This window comes from Dermatophagoides pteronyssinus, unplaced genomic scaffold (assembly GCF_027571235.1).
Source record: "Dermatophagoides pteronyssinus isolate colony J.1.1.1.1 unplaced genomic scaffold, Derpt_VIB-CSIC_2022.12 sq0026, whole genome shotgun sequence".
NCBI classification, from domain to species: Eukaryota; Metazoa; Arthropoda; class Arachnida; order Sarcoptiformes; family Pyroglyphidae; genus Dermatophagoides; species Dermatophagoides pteronyssinus.
The window spans coordinates 68,920-95,683 of record NW_027461550.1 but is presented as its reverse complement, the minus strand read 5'-3'; the positions used below and the strand labels follow the sequence as shown (position 1 = coordinate 95,683).

Genomic DNA, 26,764 nt, shown 5'->3' with positions numbered 1-26,764 from the left:
ATCATTATTATTATTAATGTTGTTGTCATAATTCATTATTAACTTAACTTAACTTGAAGAGGATATGATATTACTTTCAAAATGATATGTTTCATGTGTTTGTGTCCAAATTTTTTTTTCTATCGTTAAGATAATAAAAATCCCTGATGTTCATAATTTGTTGTTGTTGTTTAAATTTTTCGAAAACTCAAAAGAAAAAACATCGCTTACATTAACCAAACTAATCAATTTTTATTTTTAGAAAAGAAAAAAGAAGAAAGAATCAATAATGATGTTCATCAATTTTAAAAATAGATTTTAAATTTTAGATTTTAAAGATAATAATAAAAAAATAACAAAGATAAAAACATTTAATAAAAAGAAAAATCAAAATCAAAATCAAAAACGAACACACAAAGGATTTACAGCGAAATGTTACTCTTATGTCAAATTTTGTTGTTTCATTACACTTTTATTTTGTTGAAGAAAAAAAATATCAAGACAGTTTCTGACTTTTTTTTTCTCAGTCAGTGAATTTGTTTCATTTATAATTGGTAAACAATCATTATAAATAATTATATTTTTATATGAAAAATACCACAATAATGCTGCTCTGGTTAGATTCTTCTTCTTCTTGTCTTCTCCTCGTCTATCTGGTTTCATAAGCCAGTTCTTATTTTCATTTGCTAATTTCGTCATTCAAGAATCATCCATTTGAATCCAAATGAACACGATTACCATCATTCAATAATTCATGCATTCGTTCGTTTAAATCCCCAGGGAAATCATTATATTCAAGCAAAAATGTTATTAAACTAGTAGAATCTAAAGAATCAAAATAAAAATTATCAAAAAAAAAAAAATAAGAATTTCTGGAAAAATATTGATAGATAAATATTTCATTGTCAAAATCTGAATAAGTTAGTGAATAAAGAATGAAATTGTTTGAATAACAATTATGATTAGTGTTAAATTTGTTTCTGTTTCTTATTTTCTATTCAGCATTAGTATAGCTTAGTTATTATAATATTTCAAACTTACTCTTGATTGAATTCATAAGAAGATTGTTCTGAATAAATCGTTCTGTCAGATCACATGCAGACAAATTGAAGTGTTCCAATTTTCTAAATGTGCTGATGATCTGTGCTATTGAATATACACAATCATCACCCAATGGATTGTAACTGAGATCCAATTTTCTAAGTGAAAGATTCAAATTGATCAAGTGTATCAAACAACTGGACGACAATGATACATTAGATAGATATAATTCCTTTAAATTCGATAGTGAAACGATCATTGTTTGAAATGCATTATAATTCTCTTTGTTTGCCAATAAATTCGTATGTGATAGATCCTAAGAGAAATCAGAACAAATTATTCTGTCAATGTTTTATCAATGATAGTAACAATGAAAAAGAAAAAGAAAAGCATCGTTGTTTTCTATTATTATTATTGCTTACATACCAATTCTTTAATGTTCTGTTTTAACAATGCCTTCATCATTAATGTAATCTGGATTTTCGATGGAAAATACAAACCTTGAAAGGTTAGATATAAATTTTTATAGGATTTTCTTAAACTATTTTCAATGTTTTTATCAACATCCGTTTGTTGTAATGTACACAATTCAATATAACGTTTATCAGGTTGATCAATTGTCCATTGTTCAATTATTGCTTTAATATTACGTTCATTATCACCAACAATATCTATGACTAGATCAGAATCAAGTAATATAGCATCATTATCTGTTCGTAATGAAAACATTGGTTTCGTTCCATAATGAGTAAAATAACGTCTAATCAATTCTTCTTTAAGCCAACGACAATTTGAATCATTTTCAATGAACACAATAAATGAACTTTTTTGACTATCATCAAAATGAACCGTCAATGCTTTACGATTTTTATTTCTATTTATTATTTGGTGATTGTCTTTATTAGCTGAATTTGCCCTTATTGCAGATGTAGAATTGACAGGCGAACAATTGTTTTCCGTTGATGCTTCAACAATGGTGGTGGTTGATGAACCGGAAATTAAATGTGAAGGAAAAGTTTCAAAAGTATTTTCATTATCATCATCATCATCATAAACGACCGGATAATTATTATTGGTATTTGTCTCAAATGAATCGGAATCTAATTGTATAACGTCAGTGTTTGATTTAAGTTTTTTGTTTGTATCATTTCTGTCAAAATATTCGCCTAACATTCGTTTACGTATATGCTGCTTTTGCCTTTTATCACCCAAATCATCAATAAGCCAATCATCTCTTGGCATTTCTTCATTTTCGTCAATCAAAGCATGATGATGCTTATGGTCTTTCGTTTGAAACGAAGACGAAACGGCAGTTTTCGTTTTCGAACCAAAATATCGAATCGATTCAATCGTATTACGATATTCTTGACGAGCTTCATGTGCCATCAAATCATCACGAACGGTGATCATATTATTTTCATCGTTGACATTACGATGAATAAATTGATCAGAATTTTCGCTTGAATAAATATGATCTTTTACTAAATTTCTTTTTCTAATAATATTAGTAGAAGTGTTTGCATCACTGCCATTCATTTTAGTAAATGTTGTTTGCAGAAGCTTGCTATTATTATCATTATTATTGTTGTTGTTGTTATTGTTGTTAGAACGTTTGAATAATTTGGTCGGATCAAATCCTTTATCCTTCATTAAGTTTATCATACGTATTTCAAGCTCCAGACAATTGTCAAGATCCTGTTTATTCAATTCATTTTTACTTCGTTCACGCCAACTCATCAAACATTCTATGGGTGTTTCATTGTTCGAATTTTGTGCCAATACATTCGCATTATAATCGAGTAACAATCTAATTATATCAAAATGTCCACAATTACATGCATCGTGTAATGGTGTAATACGATCACTTCGATCATCACATGATTCAATATTGGCACCTTTTTTCAAAAGATGTTCAACAATAGCTATAAATCCATGATTACATGCTTCATGTAATGGTGTCCAACCACAAAAATCTTTAGCATTTATATCGACATTTTGACTAATTAATCGTTCAACTTGAACAAGATTCCCGGCAATACAAGCCGTATGTAATGGTGTTTCACCGAATTGATTCAAACGATTTCGAATAGATGATTTATTGGGATTTCGTTTTGGTTTTGATTGAAAATTTTCCGGCATTTCTTCATCATTTTCATTACCATCCGAATCAATTTCAATGGCTAATAAATCAATATCATATTGATCATAGATATCATTAGTAATTTCAGTCTCTTGTATCTCATCATCATCATCATCTTTGTCATCATCAACGATAGTTATACGGTTCAAATCGGCAAGTTCTTCCTTTAATTCATCTTGTCGATATCGATTCAATTTGTTTGACTTGAGAAAATTCAGATAATTTCCTATAGCTGTTTTGTAAAGTTTTAATTTTTCCTTTTCCATTTTGAATCCGTGTATCGAGATCGATTTGCCCATTATGATCATGATCGATTGGCAATATTACTTTCAAATCGGAAAACAATTGCATAGAATTTTCGTAATTTTCAATAATTTCCTTTTTCAATTTATCTTTTTCATCAATGTCCAAATCATCGATGAAAACATATAAACATTCTTGTATGTCAGCAATTTTGAGTAAAGATGTACATTGTTCACATGTGTTTCCCAATTGAAAATTATATTCATGTTTAAAATATTCGATCGCTTTATAGTATTTTCCACTATCCAAATATGTTTGTCCAATCGATACATAAATTTTTGAAATGAAAGCATTTGGTTTGTTTGTTTCGGTAGCAAATAATAATTCTTTTTTATAATATTTTATTGCTTGTAGAAAACATTTGATTAGGACAAAATGATCGCCTAATCTATCACATAGAATTATTTTCTCCTCTAAATCATTTGTTTCAAATAATTTTTTCAAATCACAATCAATTGCCATAGAAACTTTTAATAGTTGAACAATTCTTTCTTTATCTTCATCAACATTGATTTTTAAACAGTATGCTTTCTTTAAAAAAGATTTTGCTCTATCAATTTGTTCCTGTTTCATCCATGCTAAACCTAAACATATGAATACATCAAATTTTTTCCGTTTACTTTTCAAAGTATCAGCCGTTTTTAACGCTTCCTCATAATGATGAATAGCTTCCGTTTGGCAATCAGTTTTTTCATTAATCGAACCCATTGAAATTTGACAACGAAAAAGCTCGTCAAATAAATAATTTGCTCTATACGATTACAATGTAAACATTTTTTTATGAAAAAAAATTCTTATCAGATTCTTGATGCATAAAAAAACGTTATTAGTTAAATATATGAAAAAAACTTACTTTGTCAATGTAATGGAATCTTCTATCAATTTTTTACACTTGTCAAAATCATGAAGATTTTCATACACTAAGCCTAGATTGAGTAAAAGTCGAGATTTCATTTCAGCATATTCTCTTGGTTTTAATTTCCCCGAAGACCGAAGACTATGTATAAGACAATGTTATTATGATCATTCAAATGTAAAAAATGATAATCAATAAATCATTTGGCTGAAAAAAAAGAAATCTGATACAATGAAATTGCAAATAATTACTTTTCACATAGATCCATCGCCTTTTGGAATGAATATTCGGCCTTCTTCATTAGATCACAATTAGTTTTTTCGTTTTCGGATTCTTGTCCCCAAAGTAGATATGTACGACCAATGGTTGCATGAGCACGTTGTATCTCAATCGGATCATTGATTTGTAATGTTAATCGCAAATATAATTCATGCTGATTCAATGCTTCTGAATGTTGGCTCATTTCCGAATAACATTCACCTAAAGCACGACGGCTAACTGCTTCCAATTCACGATTGATTGTCGAATTTTTTATTTTCTTACAAATCGTAATGGCTTCCAAATGTTCATCTAATGCTTCATTGTAACGACCAGATTCACGAAATTTATGACCCAAAAGATTGGCAATTTCCACATATTTTATTGGATCATTTTTGTATTTAATTTTATCCGATTTCAGTTCTAAATTTGTTCATTCAAAGAATTTTAGTTGTTTCAGCGAACAAAAAAAAATAATGATCAAACCTTTAATCGAAGACATTTTTTCTGCAATAATGTATTTTTGCTGAGCAAAGGAAATTTTTTTCTGGTTATTATTTGCGAAAAAAAAATTCAATTTAAAATGTTATGTTGTTGTCAAAAAAAAAATTCTTTTGATTTTTGGCGGTTTTTGTCACGTGAATATTGTCAATTCATAAATGACGCTACTCATTTTCTTTTATTATGCAAGAATCTACATGGTTGAAACATGTTGATTCGCGACCTATGAACTCTGAGAAAAGAATATCGAGCACCCAAATATTTGACCATCACTGTGTTTATGTCATTAACCAATTGAATTTTTTATTTTATGGAAAAATTGATTTGAAAGATGTGTGATTTAAAAGAAAAAAATCTTTTCATTTGATTGAATGTAAAACAAATTCCGTTTCATACTTCATATAGAAAAAATAAATGACCCGAAGGTTTGTTCCCAAATAAAAAAAAATTTCCATTCATTTTTGGTTTTTTTTTAAAAAAAAGCCAATTTTTATTTTCAAACTTAATAATGTGTTAAAATTTTTGAAACGTTACATTCGTTTGTTGTTGTTATTATTTTATAAATGTCATTAAAAAAACCCATCTACAAATAAACTTTCATTTCGTAAATTTTGACCATCATCGTAGAATTTGGTAAAAATTTTCAGTCAAATCAATTCATATTTTATGAGAATAATATTCGTTTGTTTCAAATCTAATAAATATTAAAAAGGATAATCTAGCTTTGCCATGGCTTCCATGGAATTTTCATTTTGTTTTTATTTCATCCAATAATTGCTTTTTTTGAAAACAACAACAAAAGTTGACCATTGGCTATTGTTTTTTTTCTGTCTAGTTGATATAAAATCATGATTTATTTTCTGTTTTATTATTACTGCAAACTTTGTACTAATATTTTGTGTGTGTGTGTGTGTGTGTTTGAGAACAAGAATCAATGTTGTTGGTCAAAAACAACAAAAAAAAAATTCATCTAATTTAAAATGACAAAGAAGCAAGAAGAAAAAAATTTCAAACAAAATCCAATTATAAAACAAAACAAAAAAGACAGGAATGGAAAAAAATGATGATATTGCAATAGTCAGCTTGAAAAAAAAACTTGGCAGCCATTATTATTAATTATAAAATTCATAATTCCTATTCAGAAATGGAATGGAATTATGGAAAAATAATCATCATTATCGAATCTGTTACTATTCTGTATTTTTTTCTACTATTTGGATTAGAAGATTTTTTATTGTTTTTCTTTAATTAATTATTTTTTTCAGCTTTAATTGAATTTCTATTTTTGTTTTTCATTTGCGTCTAATGTTTCGCGAATGCGATTTATAATGAAAAACAAAAAATAACGAAAAAATTCCGATATCAATGAATAATCATCATTTCAATAGAAACAACAACAACAAAATTATTATGAAATGGTTTAGTTATTGATTGGATGTGATGATGATAAAAAACAAATGACGATAACAACAACAACAAAAACTTGAACGATAATACAATTTTTTGTTTTCTCCATTTGGATTAGTAGTAGTATTTTCAATCTTAATTCATTTCTTTTGCGTGTGTTTGTATTATGTTTGTGTTTTTGTATGATGGATCAGATTTTGGGCACAGAAAAAAAAATATTATTTCAAACTTTTTATTATTCTTCCAATTTTGTTGTTGTTGTTTTTCTTAAAGTTTAGCTCGATTCTTTATATCGATTCTATTAGTTTTTGTTTTGTTCACAAATTCTTTTATGTTTTCGGAAAAAAATGACGAGACAGAATAAAAAAAAATCAGAATTTTCAATTTTCTTTATATCATATCGATTTGTTCGCATCTTCTTCTTTTTTCTTCAACCAAAAATAATGTTGATGGCGGATGTACAACTTTTTTTGTTTGTGTGCATGGTGTTGAACAGTTTTCAGATTGATTGCCAGAAACTATAGAAAAAAAAAATGAAAATTGATTCGCACATTTTGCTTATTGTATTAAAAATATGATAAGCTTTTTTGTCTGATGATGATGATAATCGAATAAATCAAATGATGATGAAAACAAAAAACAATTTCAAATATAGAACCAAAACAATGGATTCTAAAATTATATTTTGTCGTTGTCGTTGTTGTTTTTCATTTTCATTGATTATTAAATGAAATCAATTTTTTTTCAAAAGAATGTTTTTGTTGTTGTTCAAGAATACAGTCACCAAGCTTTTTTTTTAAAAAAAAATCAATTTTTTCATTGAAAATTTTATAAATAAATTCAAGGTTATAACCATTGATAATTGGTTTCTGTATAATTCCATCTATGAATCATTTAATCCAACATACAAATTGTCTAATTATTTATTCAAAAAAAAAAATTCTTTTGTGCTAAAATAAATTATCAAAAATTTCAATCAAATTTTATTACAAGAGAGATTCATTTTACAACAACAACCAAAGAACAAAAAATTTGAAAAGTTTAAATTCAATTTTCAAACCAAAACAAAAAACGATCGATTTCCTGCCTTTCTATCTCTCTACATTTATAGCTATCATCATCAATTATTTGAATTTTTATTGTTTTGGTGTTTACATGACATTTGTCACTTTCAATGAAATGATTCGATTAGTTTTTTTTCGAATCCTTTTGCAATTTATCAGTGGTTTTTGTTTTTGTTTTTGTTTTTCTCTATTTCGTCCTCGAAATTAGGACTTGTTTATATCCAACATATTTTATCTATCACAATATTGTGTTGATAACGACATTGTCGAATTTTTCTTTCCATATCTATTTAGATAGATATACTTATTCATTCAGTTATGAAAATATTTTTGTTTTCCTAACATATTTTCATTATTATTTTCATTTTCAATACCAATTATAATGATGATTATTGAGAAAATGTACAAATAGCGAGAGATAGAAAGAGAAACAGAGATTTATAAATAAATCCAAAAGCGAAAAAAAAATATTTAGTTTAGTAATAATTTTATCTGTATTCAATTTTAGATTAGATTAGATTTTTTTCCTTCATTTTTCTTTTCGATTATTTTTATTGATCTTATTTTCATTTGTTTTTTTTGCATGGATTTCAAGATTCCAACTGTACGACAAAAAGACAAAACAAAACGAATACTCTTATTTCATTTTTTTCCTGATAATCCGTGTTTCTTTTCTTTTCTTTTTTTATATTTTTTTCTTCATTGTCATTCAATGAATCAATGTTTTACAGTTACATTTTCAGTTTGGTCAACAACAATGTTTTTTTTCCCAAAAAAAAAAATTTGAATGTCATTGGTTATTCTTTGTTATTCTCTTTCTTTGTGTATGTGTGTATATCTTTTTCATTTTTTTTCGGTTCAACTTGATTTCATTAATATTGATTATGATCATGCGTGTTGTTCGTATTAAGAAAGAATTGAAAGAAAGAATTTATGTTTAGTGCAAAATGAAAAGAGAGAGAGAGAGAATTCAAAACTAGTATTAATTTGATTATCATTAATACATCTTTATGATGATGATGATGATTAGATGTAAATCTAATGATGATGATTATTATAATAATAATAATGACACGCATGACATTTTATTCTTTAACATTTCATTTCCAAAAATAAATCTTATTTATTTTAGCATAATTACTTTTCATCATTTTTATACGAATAATAATAATAATAATAACTTAAATGATTATCAAATTTGCATATGACGAATGAAATTATAATAACAATAATAATTCTTATCATTATTATCGTTTGTCTCTTTTTTTTCAACATAATGAAAATCTTATGAATTGGAAATTTTCATCTTCTTTTTTTTAAAAAAAAAGTTCTCCCTCATTTAGTGTCGACGATTCTGTTGGTTTGGAGAATGTTGTTGTTGTTGTAAACAAAAACATTCGATTCGTTTATATTGACAAATGAATAAACATTTGTGATTATAAAATGTTTGTCATGTCATTCTCTTTTGCTTGTCATCCACATTTACATTTTTCTTTTAAAAATATTTTAAATTTAAACTTAATTCTTATTCAAGATCTTTTCTGTTCTTGTTGTTTCTTTCATTTATCATTTCAAAGAAAAAAAACAAACTAGTTATAAAATTCTAATGAACAATGATCCTAATAATTCAAATATTCAAAAAAAGAAAAATGTTATTGATGCCAAATCTTAAAAAAAAAGAAATTCAACTAGACAAGCTATTTTTTTCTCTCTCAAGAATTTGCAATAAATTTGAATTTTACTTTTCAAATATAATTTATATATTTTTCATTTGTTTTCGTCATTCTCATTCCGGTTATTATTATTATTATTATTATTATGTAGGTGTGGTACAATTTTTATTTGTTTTAGTTTGTTTTGTTTAGTTACTATCTGTCACCAAAATGATTTTGTTTGATATACATGAATATAATATTTCATGGACATGAAAAACTAATGTCATTTTCTTCACCGTCATCATTATACACGTAGTTGAACATATTTATCATCATTATTATAAAAAAAAATTTCGTTGTTGTTTTTATTCTTAATTTTTTGTTTTTGTTTTTGTTTTGAATATTCTGACATGAATGCATTGAAATTTATTATTAAGTTAACAAATAATGATAATCATAGAATAAATAGCAATAGCAATTCACCGGGGTAGATAAATATGTTTTTTTTCTTCATCATCATCACTGTTTTCGGTTGTTATTAGTATTGCAACAGAATTTTTACCTCATTCATTTTCTATATTTTTATTCAAGACTGTCAACGTGAAATTTTTTTTTTTGTTACAAGGTTTTCTTTCTCGTTCACGTTTGGTAATTTTGTTGTTGTTTTGTTTTTGTTTATTTAATTCGGTCTACCTTTGTGTGGGCGGTTTTTGATTCTGAATTTTTTTTTGCATTAGTTTAATTAGGTGTGTGTGTGTGTGTGTGTGTGTGTCGGTATGCTTAATTGTCATTAATGGTCTAGTTAATTAACGTAGAATAATTTTTGTTTGTTTATTTTTCACCTTTGTTCTACAATGATTCTTTCTTTCTTTCTTCTGTCATATAATCAGACAATCATTAATTTACATTTTTTTCCAAATTTTTTTATTTGCATATAAATTAACAGGTTAATTAATCGAATAACATCGCATTGATTTTATGACAATTATTCAATTCACTGTCAACGAAATAAACAAATTCGCTTAATAATTACCGATAAAATTAAAAAAACAAACAAACATGGATCATTCAGTAAAAGTAATGAATTCACATCGTAAAGTAGCCTTTTCAAGGCTATTCATTTTTCAACAACGAAAATTTGAAAATCAAGAACTTGAACAATTATATCAACGTTATATATTTAAATTACAACAAACATCAATTGTATCGGCATTATTATTGTTGGCCTTATTATCAATATCGATATCATTATTACAATTTTATTTTATACATACGGCAACAATAATTGGTATCTATTGTCTAATACAATGTATAATATTTATATTATTATTCATATCATCATTTCGTATGCATGATCAACAATTATTAGCATTATGTTATGTGATTATATTTTTCTGTATTTTATTCTGTTTATTATTATCACCAATTAATAATATACAACAATTAATTAAAAATAATTATTGGTCATCGATTGATAATGTGAATGATAATGAACGATATCGAATACAAACACAAAAACCTACGGATGGTTTATGGGCAATTGTATTTGTTATATATTTAACATATACAATGTTACCTATTAAATTATTAATATCATTTTTATTTGGTGTAATCATTTCGATTTTACATTTAATAATTACAATTATTAAATGTATCAATTACTAATATCAATACCAATATCAATACATCATCCATTGTTTTACATCAGAATTTCATTCATAAACAAGTAAGTTGAAAAAAAAACAAAAATTTTCTTTTCTTTTTTAAAAATTTATCGATTCATTCGATTAGATTAACTTTTATCTAATTTTCATTATATAAACAAATGGAGAATGATTTGGATTCATTAAATCCAATTATAACTTTCCTTTTACTTTTCAATCGAAACTTGTTCATTTAGATTGGATTCTGAATCAGAAAAAAAATTTCTTAAATTCTTTGAAATATCACATTTTTTGTTTGTTTGTTTTAATGATGTGTTTTGATATAGAATTTTTTTTCCTGAAAAAATAAAAGAATTTATTAATAAAAAATAGACACGAAGAAACCTCAAGGCTTAACTAGGTTTATTTTATGTTTTTAGTGTTTTCAATCAGAGAAACAAACTCTTTTCTTTTACACACAGTGCTATAATTTCATTTACTTTATCATCATTCGGTAATACATTATTGATTTACACCTGAAACTTTGTTTTTTTTAGTCATATAATTTCTAAATAGATAAATAACTTTTATGTTGAAACTGAAATATAAAATGATGAAAAGAGAGAATGAGAGTAAAATTATAATTTTAAAATAATAAAAGCTAATTTGAATTTCAAACAAAAGACGAGACAAAAAAAAAATTCAGTCTTTTTTTTCTTATATTTTTTTTCAGAGAAAAATTTTATCATTATCTTCAATTATTCACGTTTTCGTGTATAAGATAATATTTGCTCGATTTTTTTCCTAGTATTTACTAAAGTCAAAGAAAAAAAATAGAGAATCCACAACGGGAATAAACATTGGTTACTTGAAAACTTTTTTTCTATATTCCAATTTATGATGTTTATTGAAGTTTTTTTTTCATTTTCTCGGAATTTTTACCCGAATGAAGAGAAAATAAAAAATAAAACCGAAAACCAACTATGCGTTTAGTTTTAATGGAGCAAAATTTCTGCTTGTTTTATTTCAATTAGCAATATTTTATGCTATTAACACTTTTAAATTTTTTTTTTGTTGTTGAAACTTTTCAAGTTTTTTTTGCCGAAAAATAGCGGACATGGTTTTTTTCATATAAATAAATTTTGCAATAAATAAATTCAACATTTCATTTTTCTTATTATTTTTCAAATCAGATAATTGCAAATATTCTGATATTTTTGGCTGTCAATTTTATTGGATTATTTACAAATATTCTAATGGAAAGAGCTGGACGTAAAGCATTTCTTGATACAAGAAATTGTATTAATGCACGATTAGAAATGGAAGATGAAAATGAAAAATTAGAACGGTTATTATTAAGTGTATTACCACAACATGTGGCAATGGAAATGAAAGCTGATATTCTTTCACCACGAGAATTAGGACAATTTCATAAAATTTATATACAAAAACATGAAAATGTTAGCATTGTTTTTGCTGATATTGTTGGTTTCACTGTACTTGCATCACAATGTACAGCACAAGAATTGATTCGTCTATTGAATGAATTATTTGGACGATTCGATCAACTAGCCAATGATAATCATTGTTTACGTATCAAGATTCTTGGTGATTGTTATTATTGTGTTAGTGGATTACCGGAACCAAGATCAGATCATGCACATTGTGCAGTCGAAATGGGATTAGATATGATTGATACAATAGCTTCAGTTGTCGAGGCTACTGATGTTAATCTGAATATGAGAGTTGGCATCCATAGCGGACGTGTTTTATGTGGCGTACTTGGCCTTCGAAAATGGCAATATGATGTCTGGAGCAATGATGTCACCCTAGGTTTGTATAATTAGAAAAATAAATGATCTCATTTTTTTCAATTTAATCATGCATTTATTATTTAAAATAGCAAATCAAATGGAAGCTGGTGGAGTTCCTGGCATGGTCCACATAACACAATCAACATTCGATTGTCTTCATGATGAATATGAAGTTCAAGGAAGGAAATGGAGCTGAAAGAAATTCCTATCTTCGTGAAAAAAATGTCAAAACTTACTTCATAATTCCACCACAACAAAGACGTAAAGTATGCATTTTTTTATTCTCACACAAAGCTCTCAATCAAAATTCCATTTTGTTTTTCAAGTTTAAACAAGTGTCATTCGTGTTTCATGTTTTTTTGCATGTATCTTTCTGTCAAATAATTTGATTTGAAACAAAATGTCTACGTGTCTGGCTGTGCGTGTGTGAGTTTAGTTTTCTGTCATGTTTGGGGAAGGTAGCCTAGATCCAATCAGAAAGTTTTTTTTTCATTTGACATTTTTTTAATCGATTTTTTCCTGTTAACGAATGTTTCAATGTTCATCCGTATTTGTTTGTTTGCTATGTTTTATAATGTGTTGTATATTTGATGATTATGACCGTGATAAATATGACTGTCGATTTCAATGAAATTGATGTTCAATAATCATGTTTCATTATCCTTTCAAATTGATTGATTTTTTGTATTTGATAGACCCGCTCTAATTAATAGTAAATGTTATTTTTTTTAAATTTATTAATAATTATTGTAGCACTTCCTTTTCAATACTCTTCATGTACGTCATTTGGCTGGCTCAAAACGAAAACTTTCATTCAAAAATGTGTCCAATGTGGTCATACAATTACTACATTCGATTAAATACTCGATTGATGTACCGTTTGCAAATATGGCAATGTTGGGAAATTCTTCAAACAATCTAACATTACCAAGTGGAATTAGTGCTAGTGAAATTACATTCAACAAAAAGGTAATTTATCATCATTGTATGAATGTAAAACATTTCCGTTTATTCCTGATTCGAATTTCTAATCAACTTTTTATGTGTGTGTGTGTACGCTACTAATCAACAATATTTTTCCTCTTTGTTCACTATTCACAGTTCCAAGGAACGGATGATAATAATAAATTTCGTAAACCATTTAAAAAACGTCATTCTATCGTTTATCATCAAGGAACGACCAATAGGGTTAATAAATATCTTTCACAAGCGATTGAAGCTCGTTCAGTTGATCAGGAAAAATCCACCCACGTTAATCTGGCAACATTATGCTTCAAGGACAAAAACAAAGAACGACAATATGGTGAAGAAAAAGATCGTGGTTATCTGATTGCTTTGGCATGTTCATTGGTACTATTATGTTTACTAACGGCATTGGAATTCGTTATATTAAGCAAGTAAGTTGATACACGTATAATGGTCTCTTACATAGTGTGATATCAATTAATCAATATTAATCACATTTTTCATAGAACTATCATTTTAGAAATATTGTTTGTTGTCACTTTTGTTTGGATATCCATCACGATAATATTGGTTTTGGCAGCTCGGCTAGAGGTCAGTCGAATAATATTATATGTCATAATCAATATGATTTACGAACATTTATTATTTTTTTTCAATCATTGATTGCTATAGTGCATTAGATGGGATATTTCAAGAATTTTTTTGGTCCGTTTAACTACAATCATTTCGTCTATAGTTTTAATCTATGCTATTGCTCAAATTAATGTTGTAAGCATATAATTATATTTAGTAAATTATATTTTCAGATCAATAATCAAAAAAAAATCATCATTTTTCATCATTAATAGTTTACATGTTTAGATGATATTGCTTGTGATTATCAAAATCATTCATTGATTATCGATCCACAATTGGCCGAAATGCCCGATTTTAGTCGAATATGCCCATTTCCTCAATACATCATATTATCTTGTGTTGTATCATTTTTTTCTTTGGTCATATTTCTTCGATTACAAATGCTTTTCAAAGCAATATTATTGATACCAATGGCATTAGTTTATATATTGCTTATTGAATATACACATTTTAAACTATTCGAATGTATTTATGAGTAAGTATACTGTATCACCAAAATGTCGATATAATTTCCATAATGTGTTTTTTATTTTATATTTTTATATTTTTTTTTTTTACTTTTAGATATGATGTCCCATTGCATATCACTGGTCCTTTAATTATATTACATTTTGTTCTTGCCATACTATTGCATGGGCGGCAAGTTGAATGGACGGCTCGATTAGATTTTCTATGGAATTCACAAGCAAATGATGAAAAAACGGAAATGTTAGAACTACAAAATAGTAACCGGCGAATTCTATTTAATTTATTACCATCACATGTAGCCACACATTTTCTGGACAATCAATTTCGCAATAATATGGTAAATAGAGAAAAAACTGAATGAAAAAAAATCTTTTATTATTTTAATTTGAAAAAAAATAAATTATTTCATTCATTCAGGATCTATATCATCAGTCTTATGCAAGAGTTGGTGTTTGTTTTGCTTCTATACCAAATTTTATGGAATTTTATATGGAATTGGATGGTAACAATCAAGGCATGGAATGTTTACGGTTATTAAATGAAATTATTGCTGATTTTGATGAGGTATGTTCAATAAACTATATTATTGAGATCGACTTATTCTTTAATACTTATTATCAGTTGTTAGATCAAGAAAAATATAAACCTATTGATAAAATAAAAACTGTCGGAAGTTGTTATATGGCTGCTATTGGTTTAATACCACAATATAGAATACCGGAAAATGATACTGCCTATGCTGCTGATGCTATGGCCTGTTTAGTTGATGTTGTATTTGACATGAAAGATCGTTTGGCGGAAATTAATGACAATTCTTATAACAATTTCATGTTAAGAGTTGGTTTAAATATTGGACCGGTTGTTGCAGGTGTAATAGGTGCACGAAAGCCTCAATACGATATCTGGGGTAATACGGTGAATGTTGCCTCACGAATGGATTCTACTGGCCTGCCTAATCACATTCAATGCACTGAAGAAGTCTATCAACTGTTAAAAGTATTTATTAGCTATTATTATTTTTTCCGATCCATTGTTAATTGAAATATATTTGTTGTAGGACTATCCACATGAATTCAAATGTCGAGGAACAGTGAATGTAAAAGGCAAAGGAGAAATGACCACTTATTTTTTGTTAAACAAAAAGAGTAATCACAAACCATTCAAAGCGCTCAGGCCAAGTAATATCGATGCGCCAAAATCCGGACAAAATGGCTCTACAACAAACAACTTTAAATTACAATCACAACAGAATAATCAATCTAGTTTTTTTCCTTCGAACAACTCGTCTCATTCGACAATAAATATTGCTGATAATGTCAGCGAAAATCAACAATCAACTAGGCCAAATAAAACATTCATGGATCGGCTACAAGCTTTAGCTAAATCGCGCCAACATGAAGATCAACGGTTATCTGTTATCGGTGAAGACATTTCTTATGATATTCATGATAAGGAAAGCAATTTATTTCAATGTTCTCAAGGGAATTTATGCTATAATGAACCTAAACCGATCATTCTGGGAAAATCCCCGGACAAGTGCCGGCTAATGGCCAAAGAAAATTCATGGGAATCTAGAGAGCCAATCTCAAATAATCCAAGAATAGAACTCAGTACAGCAATGTCGTCTTTAATGACCACAGCTCCGACAACATCAGTTCCGATAAAATCACCGACAAAAAATTCTTTGATTGGCACGCATCTTATTGATAAAACAAATCCCAACGATCTATTTATTGCAAATAATCCTTGCAAAAAACAGCATAATTTTTATTTTGATGATGATTCACTTTCAAATATAAAATCACAAGCTATGGAACGACAAAAACAAAGAAATCTTTTCTCTCCGGCCATGTCTCGTTGTACTGCATTTTCATTGGCCGACACAACTAAAGCTACTATAGAATCGGAAGAAAGTTTGAATAAACTTTCTGATGACGATGATGATGTTGATGAAGTAGGTGAAAATCGGCATAAAGATGAATCATCTTTAATTTATAATATTTCATCGAATTCATCTGATCAAAGTTGCCAATATGGTCAGATAATCAAGAAAAACTACACAAAAGAATGTATTGAAAATAACTTTTTTAATCGTAGCAAAAATCTTCCATTCAAAAGTGCTAGCAGCAATAAAAAACGTAATTCTGTCAATATTGATTTCCCAATGGATGATTATGATGTAGATTTTAGAAATTACAAAAACAATAATCACCATAATGATGATCAAAGTAAAATTAATGATAAAGAACAAAAAGTTTTTGAAAATGACCGAATTCTTCGTCAACATGCTATGAAAAGAATGTCTCATCATTTTGGCCAAGAGCCAACAAAATCTTTCCTTGCACAACGTAATCAACGACATTATCAAGCACATAATTCTCCTTTAATTGTACATCGATTTTATCATATTGATTCTGGAACGGACAATGCACGTCAATCGTCACCCTTATTGAATAAGCCTGAACAATCATTGTTAATCACGAATAATTCATTACAGTCTAGCAATGTTAAAAAACCCGATTTTCCAGACAATCGTAAAATTAATTGCAAACAAATGGTGACAGGAAATGCGCAAAATCAATCGAATTATCATTTATCAGATAAAAGCTACAATTATAAACAACGACAATCAAGTTCAAATGAAAGTGATGATGAAGATGAAATGAATTCGGTTGCTGCTTTTGTTGGAAATAAATATTCAACTTCTTTCAATCAAAAGTTCAACCATCAACGAATTCTTGATTCTAATCACAACAATTCATTTAATAATGAAAAATGCGAAACTCGTTTTCCCTCAAACTTGAACAACATAAATAATCATTACGGAAAAATTAAGAAAAAACTTCCCGCATTTGAAAATATAGGCAAAAGAATTCATTCACCAAGTTCAAATTCTTCGCAATCAATTTTTTCGGCGGAATCATTGAAAAATAATAATATGAAACAAAATAATTATCCCTTTGATTTTCCTCAAGCTTCAAATATTTGTGATGATCAATCGATTTCGGCGAAATCAAAAAAACCAAAAGGTTCACATAACGATGAAATAAACGTTAATAGATGTTATGATCGGATCAGAAATCCGAACGAAACAATGAGCTTTGATGATAATGCCAATTTGATATTACCTAACATCAATTATTCTCCTGATGATAATCAAAACGATTTTAATCATGTTTCTTTCATCGATGATGAACAAGACTATGAATCTGGTGATTCTTATTATGCAGAAGATGAAAACGATGATCATATCAATAATAATTTTTCGCCAGTCGATAAACACATGTTCATCAGTGATGTTGAATCGAATTCTAAACAAACATCAGCACCTGATTGTTCGTTGGAGGCTACTTTGTTGGAACAATCGATGGCAACGACAAATACCGAAACTTTTGCAGCAAATAATGGAAATCTGACTGAAGATGATGGTGGCTATCTTGATAATGGTGCTATCAGTGATCTTAATTCTATGTTTAATGAATGTCCAGATAGTCGTTCGGAAGATTTCAATCGAGATTTTGAACCATTCCGACCTGTCGGTCATTCATCCAGACCTCTTCGATCAATAGAAGATGTTCTAAATGATTGTGATGATGAAAGTATGCTATCGATCGATAAATCTTCAAGTGTACATGAAACCACCGATTGTACAAGTGAATTTGTATATGATTCTGATGCCTTTAGTCAACAAGCAGGTTTTATTGATGATTCAAATTCGAATATTATTTCTAATCATGACAAATTATTGGTGACCGATTTGGATAGTCTTGAAAGTCATTTTGGATTAATGATGAAAAATAATAATAATAGTAATGATAATAGCCGATCTTTATCAGCAACAGATCTAATTTTAAATGATAATAATAATCAATTACCATCATTATTTAAACATGATACACATTCATTTGATATTAATATGAATCATCAAGATGATAATTTAAATGAAATAAATGTTTGATTAATATTCATCACACACATATATACATGAATGATGATGATTTTGTGATCTTATTATATTTGTTTTTTTTTCATTAAACACACACACACACACACTTTCGATATTTGATTTAATTTTGTGCGACAATCAATTTCATCATTGTTAGTTTTCAATCTTATTAAACGATTTTTATTAATCATTCTTCACGGTCTCAATCAATGTATTAAATGCTATTGTTTTGAAAGAATCAATTGTTTTTATACAAAATCTAATTGCAATTGTTCATTTGTTTATCGGGATAAAATACAAATTGTAATAATGATATGAAAGATAGGATAATAATAATTTATTCAAAAATGGAATGATATTCTTGAAGTAAAAAATCAATGATTTGGCTTTGTTTCACTTGTAACATCATATCGACAACCAAATTATTTAAATCATTCATTTTTCTTATCAATGTTGGTCCAAAAACGATTGCCAAATTTTGTATGTGCATTCGATTCTGTTTACTGTGTTTTGTCACCCTGTAATGAATAAAAAAAACAATTACAATACAGAAATAATTTTTTTTTGTTGATTACCGAAGTAAATGTTCCATAATAAATTTCAACGTATGATAATTTGGTTCGGGCAGTTTATTCACTAAATTTTTTAACAATTCAAGTTTAATTTTTTTATCGTCAATTTCTATGAATAAAAAAAGATAATGATATTTTTTACTTATTTATTATTAATTGATTTTCACACTAACCATTCAAATTTATAAGACTTTCGAATCGGTCATAAGGAAACAATGGTTCTTTCATTTCACGGAAAAACATTTTCAATAATCCAGTAAGTACATGAACATCTTGTTCTTTCCAAAGACCTTGATAATTTTCTTGATTGATTTCGAAACGTAATTTCTGTACAGTGGATAGATTTCCACATGCACGATATAGTCCATCGGCTGTAATATCATTCTTTTCGATTGCCTGTACACATTCATGAACGAATCTTGGTATTTTGGAATTTTCTCGCATACAAATCAATTCCAATGTACAGCCGAATACATTTTCATCTTTAATGATACCTTTTTCTCGAAGGCTTTCAAGTGGCGGTCGTTTCTTTAGAAAGTTCAATAAACGTTCGCGTATTTTCTTTTTCTTATCATTGATTGATGGCGGTGATGGATAGGTAAAATTTGTATATCCACTAATTGTACTAGATCCTTGCATCTGAAAATCTTTTGCATACGGTCGATTATCTATTATTGGTGTGAGAAAGAAATAAAAAGGTATGTTCACAATACAACAATTATGTGATGATTGTATACTTTTCTGTGAACGAGATCTACGAAATCCAAAATCATCATTTCTACTGAGAAAATTTGTAATCGGTATCTATAAATATACGGTAAAAAACAAAGCTCTTATGTTTTTTCTATTGAATAAAAATTAAGCCTATTACCAATTCATTGATGCATTTATGTATCAGTTCTTTCCAATGGAAACTTTTTTCACGATCATCATCTTGAATAAGTGTTTCACAGTCAAATGTAATCACTTTAAAACAATTTTTACGGCTCGATTCATTTGGACACCATTCAACTTTTGCGTCTAACAAAGCGATAATAAAATCCGGTTTATGTGACTTGATTGGATAGAAATGCAAAAAAAAATTATTAGATATTTCAAAAAGAAAAACAAACAATTGAAAAAATATATTTCCATACTGAAATCACATTTTTTTGATCTTTAAAAAAATACAGATAATGCTTGGTCAAAACGGCATATGATGTTGTCCAATTTTTTCTCTTTGATTTACCCGAAATTTTCGTACGAGTTTGGGTAAGATAATCACGTAAAATAATCTATAGAGATATTAAATAAATTAATTAGAAATGAAATTTGTTTATTTTAAAAATTTGGTATGTTTTATTTTTATTTTTTACATCAGAAACATCCAGTTCATTTTTTGGTGGTGGCAAAAATTCTTTATAATCTTGAAATGGACGAGAATGTTTAAATTTGCCCGAAACTTTGATACCTGTAAATCGAATAATAATTTTAACAAACCAATTTGTTATAATCATCATTATTGTATTATTATCGTTGTACCTTGATTTAGATCGTTTGGAGGAGAAATCATTGCTACTGAATGTGCTTTAAGATTTCGTTCATTGTTAACAATTTTAATGTTATTTCGATTGACATTCATATCTTTCAGCAACAAAAAAAATGAGAGGGAAAAAAGAAAGAAAAAAGAACCGTAAATGGATACATATCGGTTATGTTACATTGATAAAATTTTCTTGTTGTTGTTGTTGTCTTACATTTATGATTTTCATTTTCATCGGAGAAATCCTATCGTATGATGAATTAGAAAAAAAAATCATTGAAAACCATCAAGTTAAAATGTAATAGAAAATTTCAAAACAAAATGAAGAGGAATATACTACAAACCTCATCGGTTTCTTCTTTTCTTGGTCGAATCAAACGATCAGAACCAATCATCATTGCAGCTGTATTAACATTATTCATTTGTGATGCTTTATGAGCAGCAGCCATTGTTCCTTGATAATTTTCATGCAAATATATTCTTCCTTCATCATCTTTTCCACAGAACCACTATTAAAATAAATGCGAAAACAAAGATTTTATTTGTAAAATAATAATTATTGTAATTGTTGAAAGGAAGTTTGATTTGAATCAACATTAACAACAACAGCAAAAAAAAACATTAGAAATGGAAGAAAATAGTAAAAGAACCTTTTCAATTTCCTCTTGTGAAAAAAGATGTCCATCTTCACCGAGAATCGGTGAAAAATGATCAAAATTCAAATTATTATGATGTTGATGTTGATGATGATGATGTTGATTATCATTTGATTCTAAACTTTTTGCAATATCAAATAAAGATTTTGATAATTCATCCAATGATAATGAAATATTTTGTCTTTTTCGTAAATTATTTGACATTTCTTCTCTTTTCTTTTTTTTTGTTTTGTTTTCGTTTCTCAAAAACAAAAAACATTCAATTCATTTACACACACAGAGATATTAATTGATTGTTATTATTATTGTTGTTGTTATTGATGTTGATTATTGAAACGAATGAAATAAAAAGTTTTCAAGATTTTTTTGCATACTATTTTCATTTCTAATTTATTTGTTTATTTAATAAAAAAAATGTTGGGAAAAAAATCAGACCAAAATTGACAATATAAACTGCATTTCCTATTTGTGATCAAAATCATTGAAACTATTACTGAGAGTATGAGCGATAGATAGGACAGCACCCTAATTTGTCGTTCAAAATTTTTTTTCCTCCTAACGGATATTGAATTTTCTGATTGTCGTTTTTTCTTCTTCAGTAAAATGTTGAATAAAGCTAAAAATTTGCTGATTTTTTCCCTTATATACTTAATGATTGATTATTTTATTTATAAAAAAACATTGATTTCAAGCCTGATGAAAATCAAATTCGTGATATAAACAAATTACCTACTTTTTTAAAATTATCGATGAATAAATAGCCAAAATTATTGGTCATTGGATCAGTATATGGTTGCCATTCATTTGGAGGATGTTGATTTAATAATCTATTTATTATGAATAATGGATTTTGTTGTTCATCATCTAATAATGATGGTGATTGCCGTATTCGATTGCCACCATTATCAATCGGTTTTATTCGTTTAATTTTAGCGGATTTATTGAAACTAGCATTTCGTCGTAAATTTGCTAATAATAGATCATCATCATTGAAATTTTGTACAATTTTTTTCACTCGATTACTTAAAAATATTTCACTATCACTGTCATAATGTTCTTTTGATGATGGTCTTGCGTTGAAATTAATGTTGTCATCAATTTGTTGTTGAGCTACAATAATATCATGTTCATCGATTTTTGTGGTTGTTCGTCGCGGCGGTTTCCATGATGAAAAATTATCTCGTGAATTATAGTAAAAAAAACGGCCATTTTCATCATAATATTCTAGCCAATCATCACAGACCCATCTATTCATTCGAACATTTGTATCGAAAATTGATGGTGGTGATGAATTTTTAAACATTTCATTATTCATTCCATCGAAAGGTAAATTGGCATACAATGGTGATTTACGATATTTTCGTGGTTTAATCGATGGAACACCGTTTAATATTTTATCATCATTATTACAATATGTTTGATTTTGATCACAGTATCGTTCTTCAATTGCATCCAATGATTCATGACTAGATTCGAATGCTTCATCCGATTCTCTTTCATGTTCGACAATTTTCATTCTGTTCATTTCAATGGACATTGTCATTGTTGGGATTATCATTGTTGAATGATCGTTGTTTAACATTTCCGTCTTTGAAATTAATGACGATGATGATGATGATAAAGATGATGATAATAATAATGGATGAACATTTTCTTTTCGTTCAAAACTACAATGATTATCTTCTTGTATGATTTTAATATGTGATGATGGGACAAGTAGATAATTGTTTTCACCTTTTACAGATGATAACGAATGATTCGGATCAAAACGCCACCATTTATCATCAATTTTATCAATCAACGTTAAATGATCACCTTTTTTCAGATCAACATGACCAGATTCATTTGAATAACTGAAATCATGTGAAAGAATTGCTTGCATTGATTTCATGAATACTAAAACAACAGAAAAAACACAAAAAAAATACAAATTTTTAAGTTATAATTTTGCTGGAGAAAATGAAAAGAAAAAAATGAAACACTTTTTGGTACGCATTTTAAATTGCTTTAAAAAAACACTTAGTATTATAGATACATACTTGTACCAAAACTAATATCAGCACTAATTAATTTTTCTTTTACAACAAAAAAAAATGAATCAGCACAATCATATTACAACAGTAATTTGTCTTGGATAATCTGGTTTAACAAAATAAAAGGAAAAAAAATGATAACGATATGCAATCAGTAAGCAATATGTAGCTTTAATTTTTGAGAAAAAAAGATTGGTCAATTAAAGATAACAATAATCGTTGATAATGATGATATCGATGTGGCATTTCAATTTATTTTTAGGCATTTTCAATGTAGTGGTGTGTTTTCGGTTGTTTTATTGATCACTACAAAAATCAAACAAAAAATCAAATCGCGAATCACAGAAAAAATGTGATTTACATCAATAAATGGATGAAAATGTTGATTCATTCAAACAAATTCATTGTATAACAATAATCATTTCAATCATATCTTGAATTGTTTTCCAATACAACAACAACAACAACAACGATATCGATTGATGATCATCGATAATAATGATGATAATAACGAATTCAATAGCTAACCATATAGGTTATGTAATTGATAATTTATTTTTTCAACATTCATATTGTAATTTTTAGTTTTCGATCGGTTTTTGAATTGATGATATCAAGTGAAAAGAGAAAAATGACGATCAAAAATCTGTACAACATCACCAGAACAACATACACACACAAACACATGCCAATGGAAATTATATGCTTTTTGAAATTTGATTGATTAAATATAGATCAAATATTAGGGGAAAAAATATCGATTGAAAAATCTGAACACGATCAACGAATTATCATCATCATCATATAATCACTAATCATCATCGAATGTCAGAAGAAGAAGAAGAAAAATAAAAGTTGTTTCATTTTCGTTGTTATGTTTTTTTTACCGTTAGCCTGTTTTTCATCATAATCATCATCATCGTTTTCTTCGTTTATGTTGATTGTTATATTTGTAATTTATCAATGATTTAACGTTTTTTTTTTCTGAAATATGAACACACACTACACATCACATCACATAAGCCACCTATTTATAAATAAGATTCCATAAAGAAAAGAAACAATATTTATTGAGAACGGGATTGTATGTAAATGATTTGAAATGAATTTATTTTTTGGGGGACGATATTGTTGTTTTGTGTGGATGACACGATATTGTATTCAAATTGAAGATGGGCGATGGAAGCAAAACAAAACAAAAAATATTTTTTTCAAACAAAAAATCAGATTGAATAATAAAGTAAAGAGAGAAACGAAATGAATTTTTTTTTCCATTGAAAATATATCAAAAAATCGAGCATGAAAGAGAATCTTGAAAAAAATAAATTAAAAGAGAGAGAGAGAGAAAATGAAAGAGTTTCAATAAGCCTAATGTTTCTTTCCCGACCAATAATCATTTCAACCAAGAAAAAAACATTTTGTTTCAGTTTTTTAATATTTTCGTATGAAATAAAGAACAACAACAACGAAAAAAAACAAGAAAAAACTAACGGGATTTCATCAAGATTTCTCTTCTTTTTTCTCTATGATGATGATGATAATAAATAACTGAATAAACATTACATACATTTGAAAGAATAACAGTCAACACAACAGGTTGCATTGGAAATATATGGAGATGTTATGGTTTATATATTTAATTTTCTAGTTTTTTTTTTCTTTTTTATTTGTTTATTTATATTTGATATATATAGATAGATTACATATATAATACGGATGAATGGGTTTTATTTTTATTTGGTAAAATTTATATATTTTTTTGTCGGTCGTTCGGTTAAAAGTCTGTTTTATTGTATTATATATTGTCAAATAATGAGAGTTTGCTTCATAATATTTAGAGTTTTTCTCTTTTCAATGTTTGTATTTTTGTTTTGAGATTTTTTGTTGTTGTTGATGATGTTGTTGGGAGTCACTGAAAATGTACAAGTATCTTATCGTTGTTGTTGTTGTTCTGGTTGGTTAAATATATCTTTATCATGAATCTTTAATTCCATGTCATATATGTTACATGTCATGAACACCTGGTTTATGTTGTTGTTGTTGTTTTTTCATTGATTATTTTCACCATCATTTTTCACCATTTTTCTTCGTTAATTTTCAGGTTACCGGACGATGAATAGTGTCTAATTTTTATTTTATTTTGAACATCAAATCAAATTGGACGATTATCTTAGCTACACACACTAATGATGTAGATTGTGTTGCCAGGACACGATATATCACATCCAATTACAGAGCAAAACTATCAAATATGAAAAAAAACATCGAAAAAGAATAAAAAACGAAAAACTAACAATCGATAATCACACTATAATCATTAGGAAATGAGAGAATCTAATAGTTGAAAATTCAAAATTGTCGGTTGATTGTGATTTCCGAATGATTCGCTTTTGGATTGATATCGTTTCTCTTTCTCTTTCTTTTCATCATCATCATCATCATGATTATGACAATTTTGTCAGTTTGGTTGCCTACGTGATGACATTATTTATTTTAATTATTATGTTGATGAATAGAGAAAAAATGATGAAATGAAAACCACAAAATAATAATAACAATAATAATAAATATTATTATTAATTAGTTGAATAGTGAATCATCATCATCAGCAAAATAATGATTAACGGAAAAAATATGGCCATCTTTTGTTTGTTTTCATTTCAATATATGGATATAATGTCCTTGTGAAATTTGAAATATGGAAATTAAAAAAAAATCTACAAGTCATTGCTTTGTTGATCAAATTCACATACAATCAACATTTTCGAATAATGATGATAATGTTAATGGCCATAAAAGGCTATGAAAATTTATAAAGGAACAAAAAAAAATAGATATAAAAATTCATTCGATCATATTGATTTTGAACGAAAAAAAAATTGACACAAATATCGTTCATCTTTTTCTCGCTTTCTCATATATTCTCTTTTTTGGAAAAAAAAATCTTTTCACCATAAGGTCTTTGACTTTTGAATAAAATCCTGAATGTCACATGAACACACACACAAATACATCGAATTGATATAATGATGATAAAAATAATAATGAATTTGCACTTATTATTAAGATAATGACAGCGATTAAAATGTATATCATATTGAAATTGAAAATATCGAATCCATATTATATAGAAGTGTTAATATGAATGGTTGGTTTTTATTTTTAACTTTTAAAACCAATTTAATAGAGTCGGCAACCAGAAAAAAAAGAAAGAAAAACTTACTTTCCCATATTTGCTCTTCGTAAAAAGATGTCAAATTTTGCATTGATTAATAACCAAACGAATGCTATTTTTAAATCGAAT

The 26,764-nt window shown here is 27.4% G+C and overlaps 3 protein-coding genes across 7 annotated transcripts in view; 1 reads left to right on the top strand and 2 right to left on the bottom strand.

Moving 5' to 3' along the window:
- The window catches only part of LOC113792109 (adenylate cyclase 1-like), a 26,432-nt gene extending 7,402 nt beyond the window's left edge, over nt 1-19,030 (top strand). The window contains 14 exon segments of the mRNA XM_027342001.2: nt 10,151-10,860; nt 10,862-10,930; nt 12,041-12,680; nt 12,751-12,839; nt 12,841-12,927; nt 13,415-13,630; nt 13,763-14,058; nt 14,134-14,218; nt 14,300-14,395; nt 14,476-14,738; nt 14,828-15,068; nt 15,149-15,295; nt 15,353-15,727; nt 15,789-19,030. Coding sequence (XP_027197802.2) covers nt 10,264-10,860; nt 10,862-10,930; nt 12,041-12,680; nt 12,751-12,839; nt 12,841-12,927; nt 13,415-13,630; nt 13,763-14,058; nt 14,134-14,218; nt 14,300-14,395; nt 14,476-14,738; nt 14,828-15,068; nt 15,149-15,295; nt 15,353-15,727; nt 15,789-18,689 — 6,102 coding nt within the window. The 5' untranslated portion in view covers nt 10,151-10,263 and the 3' untranslated portion in view covers nt 18,690-19,030.
- On the bottom strand, nt 279-5,194 carry LOC113792110 (tonsoku-like protein). Its single transcript, XM_075823329.1, has 7 exons — nt 5,064-5,194; nt 4,571-5,000; nt 4,317-4,460; nt 3,496-4,214; nt 1,447-3,437; nt 1,021-1,336; nt 279-804 (listed from the first exon to the last, which is right to left on the bottom strand). The coding sequence occupies exons 1-7, from the start codon at nt 5,077-5,079 to the stop codon at nt 686-688; spliced, it is 3,735 nt and encodes a 1,244-aa protein (XP_075679444.1). The 5' UTR covers nt 5,080-5,194; the 3' UTR covers nt 279-685.
- Nucleotides 18,993-26,764, bottom strand: LOC113791768 (uncharacterized). 5 transcript variants are annotated; one of them, XM_075823321.1, is made up of 12 exons: nt 24,952-24,976; nt 22,161-23,323; nt 21,116-21,280; nt 20,986-21,016; nt 20,771-20,872; nt 20,605-20,699; nt 20,386-20,523; nt 20,121-20,303; nt 19,987-20,053; nt 19,423-19,917; nt 19,253-19,358; nt 18,993-19,195 (listed from the first exon to the last, which is right to left on the bottom strand). In XM_075823321.1, exons 1-12 carry the CDS (start codon nt 24,959-24,961, stop codon nt 19,015-19,017), a joined length of 2,736 nt encoding a protein of 911 aa, XP_075679436.1. In that variant the 5' UTR covers nt 24,962-24,976; the 3' UTR covers nt 18,993-19,014. The 5 variants fall into 5 exon arrangements, with proteins under 5 accessions (XP_075679436.1, XP_075679438.1, XP_075679437.1 ...); XM_075823323.1 differs by having other exon boundaries at nt 20,395-20,523; XM_075823322.1 differs by lacking the exon at nt 24,952-24,976 and adding an exon at nt 26,684-26,764 and having other exon boundaries at nt 19,423-20,053.

Bases quoted from the DNA above. Each gene is read 5' to 3' on its own strand.
- LOC113791768 (XM_075823322.1), bottom strand. From the start codon at position 26,726: ATGCAAAATTTGACATCTTTTTACGAAGAGCAAATATGGGAAA. The intron at 20,304-20,385 runs GTATGGAAATAT...TATCCAATCAAG, and splicing joins ATCAAAAAAATGTGATTTCA to TCACATAAACCGGATTTTAT. The intron at 20,054-20,120 runs GTAATAGGCTTA...GTATATTTATAG, and splicing joins ATAAATGCATCAATGAATTG to ATACCGATTACAAATTTTCT.
- LOC113792110 (XM_075823329.1), bottom strand. The intron at 4,461-4,570 runs GTAATTATTTGC...TCTTATACATAG, and splicing joins GCGATGGATCTATGTGAAAA to TCTTCGGTCTTCGGGGAAAT. The intron at 3,438-3,495 runs ATTTGAAAGTAA...CGATCTCGATAC, and splicing joins TTCTATGCAATTGTTTTCCG to ACGGATTCAAAATGGAAAAG.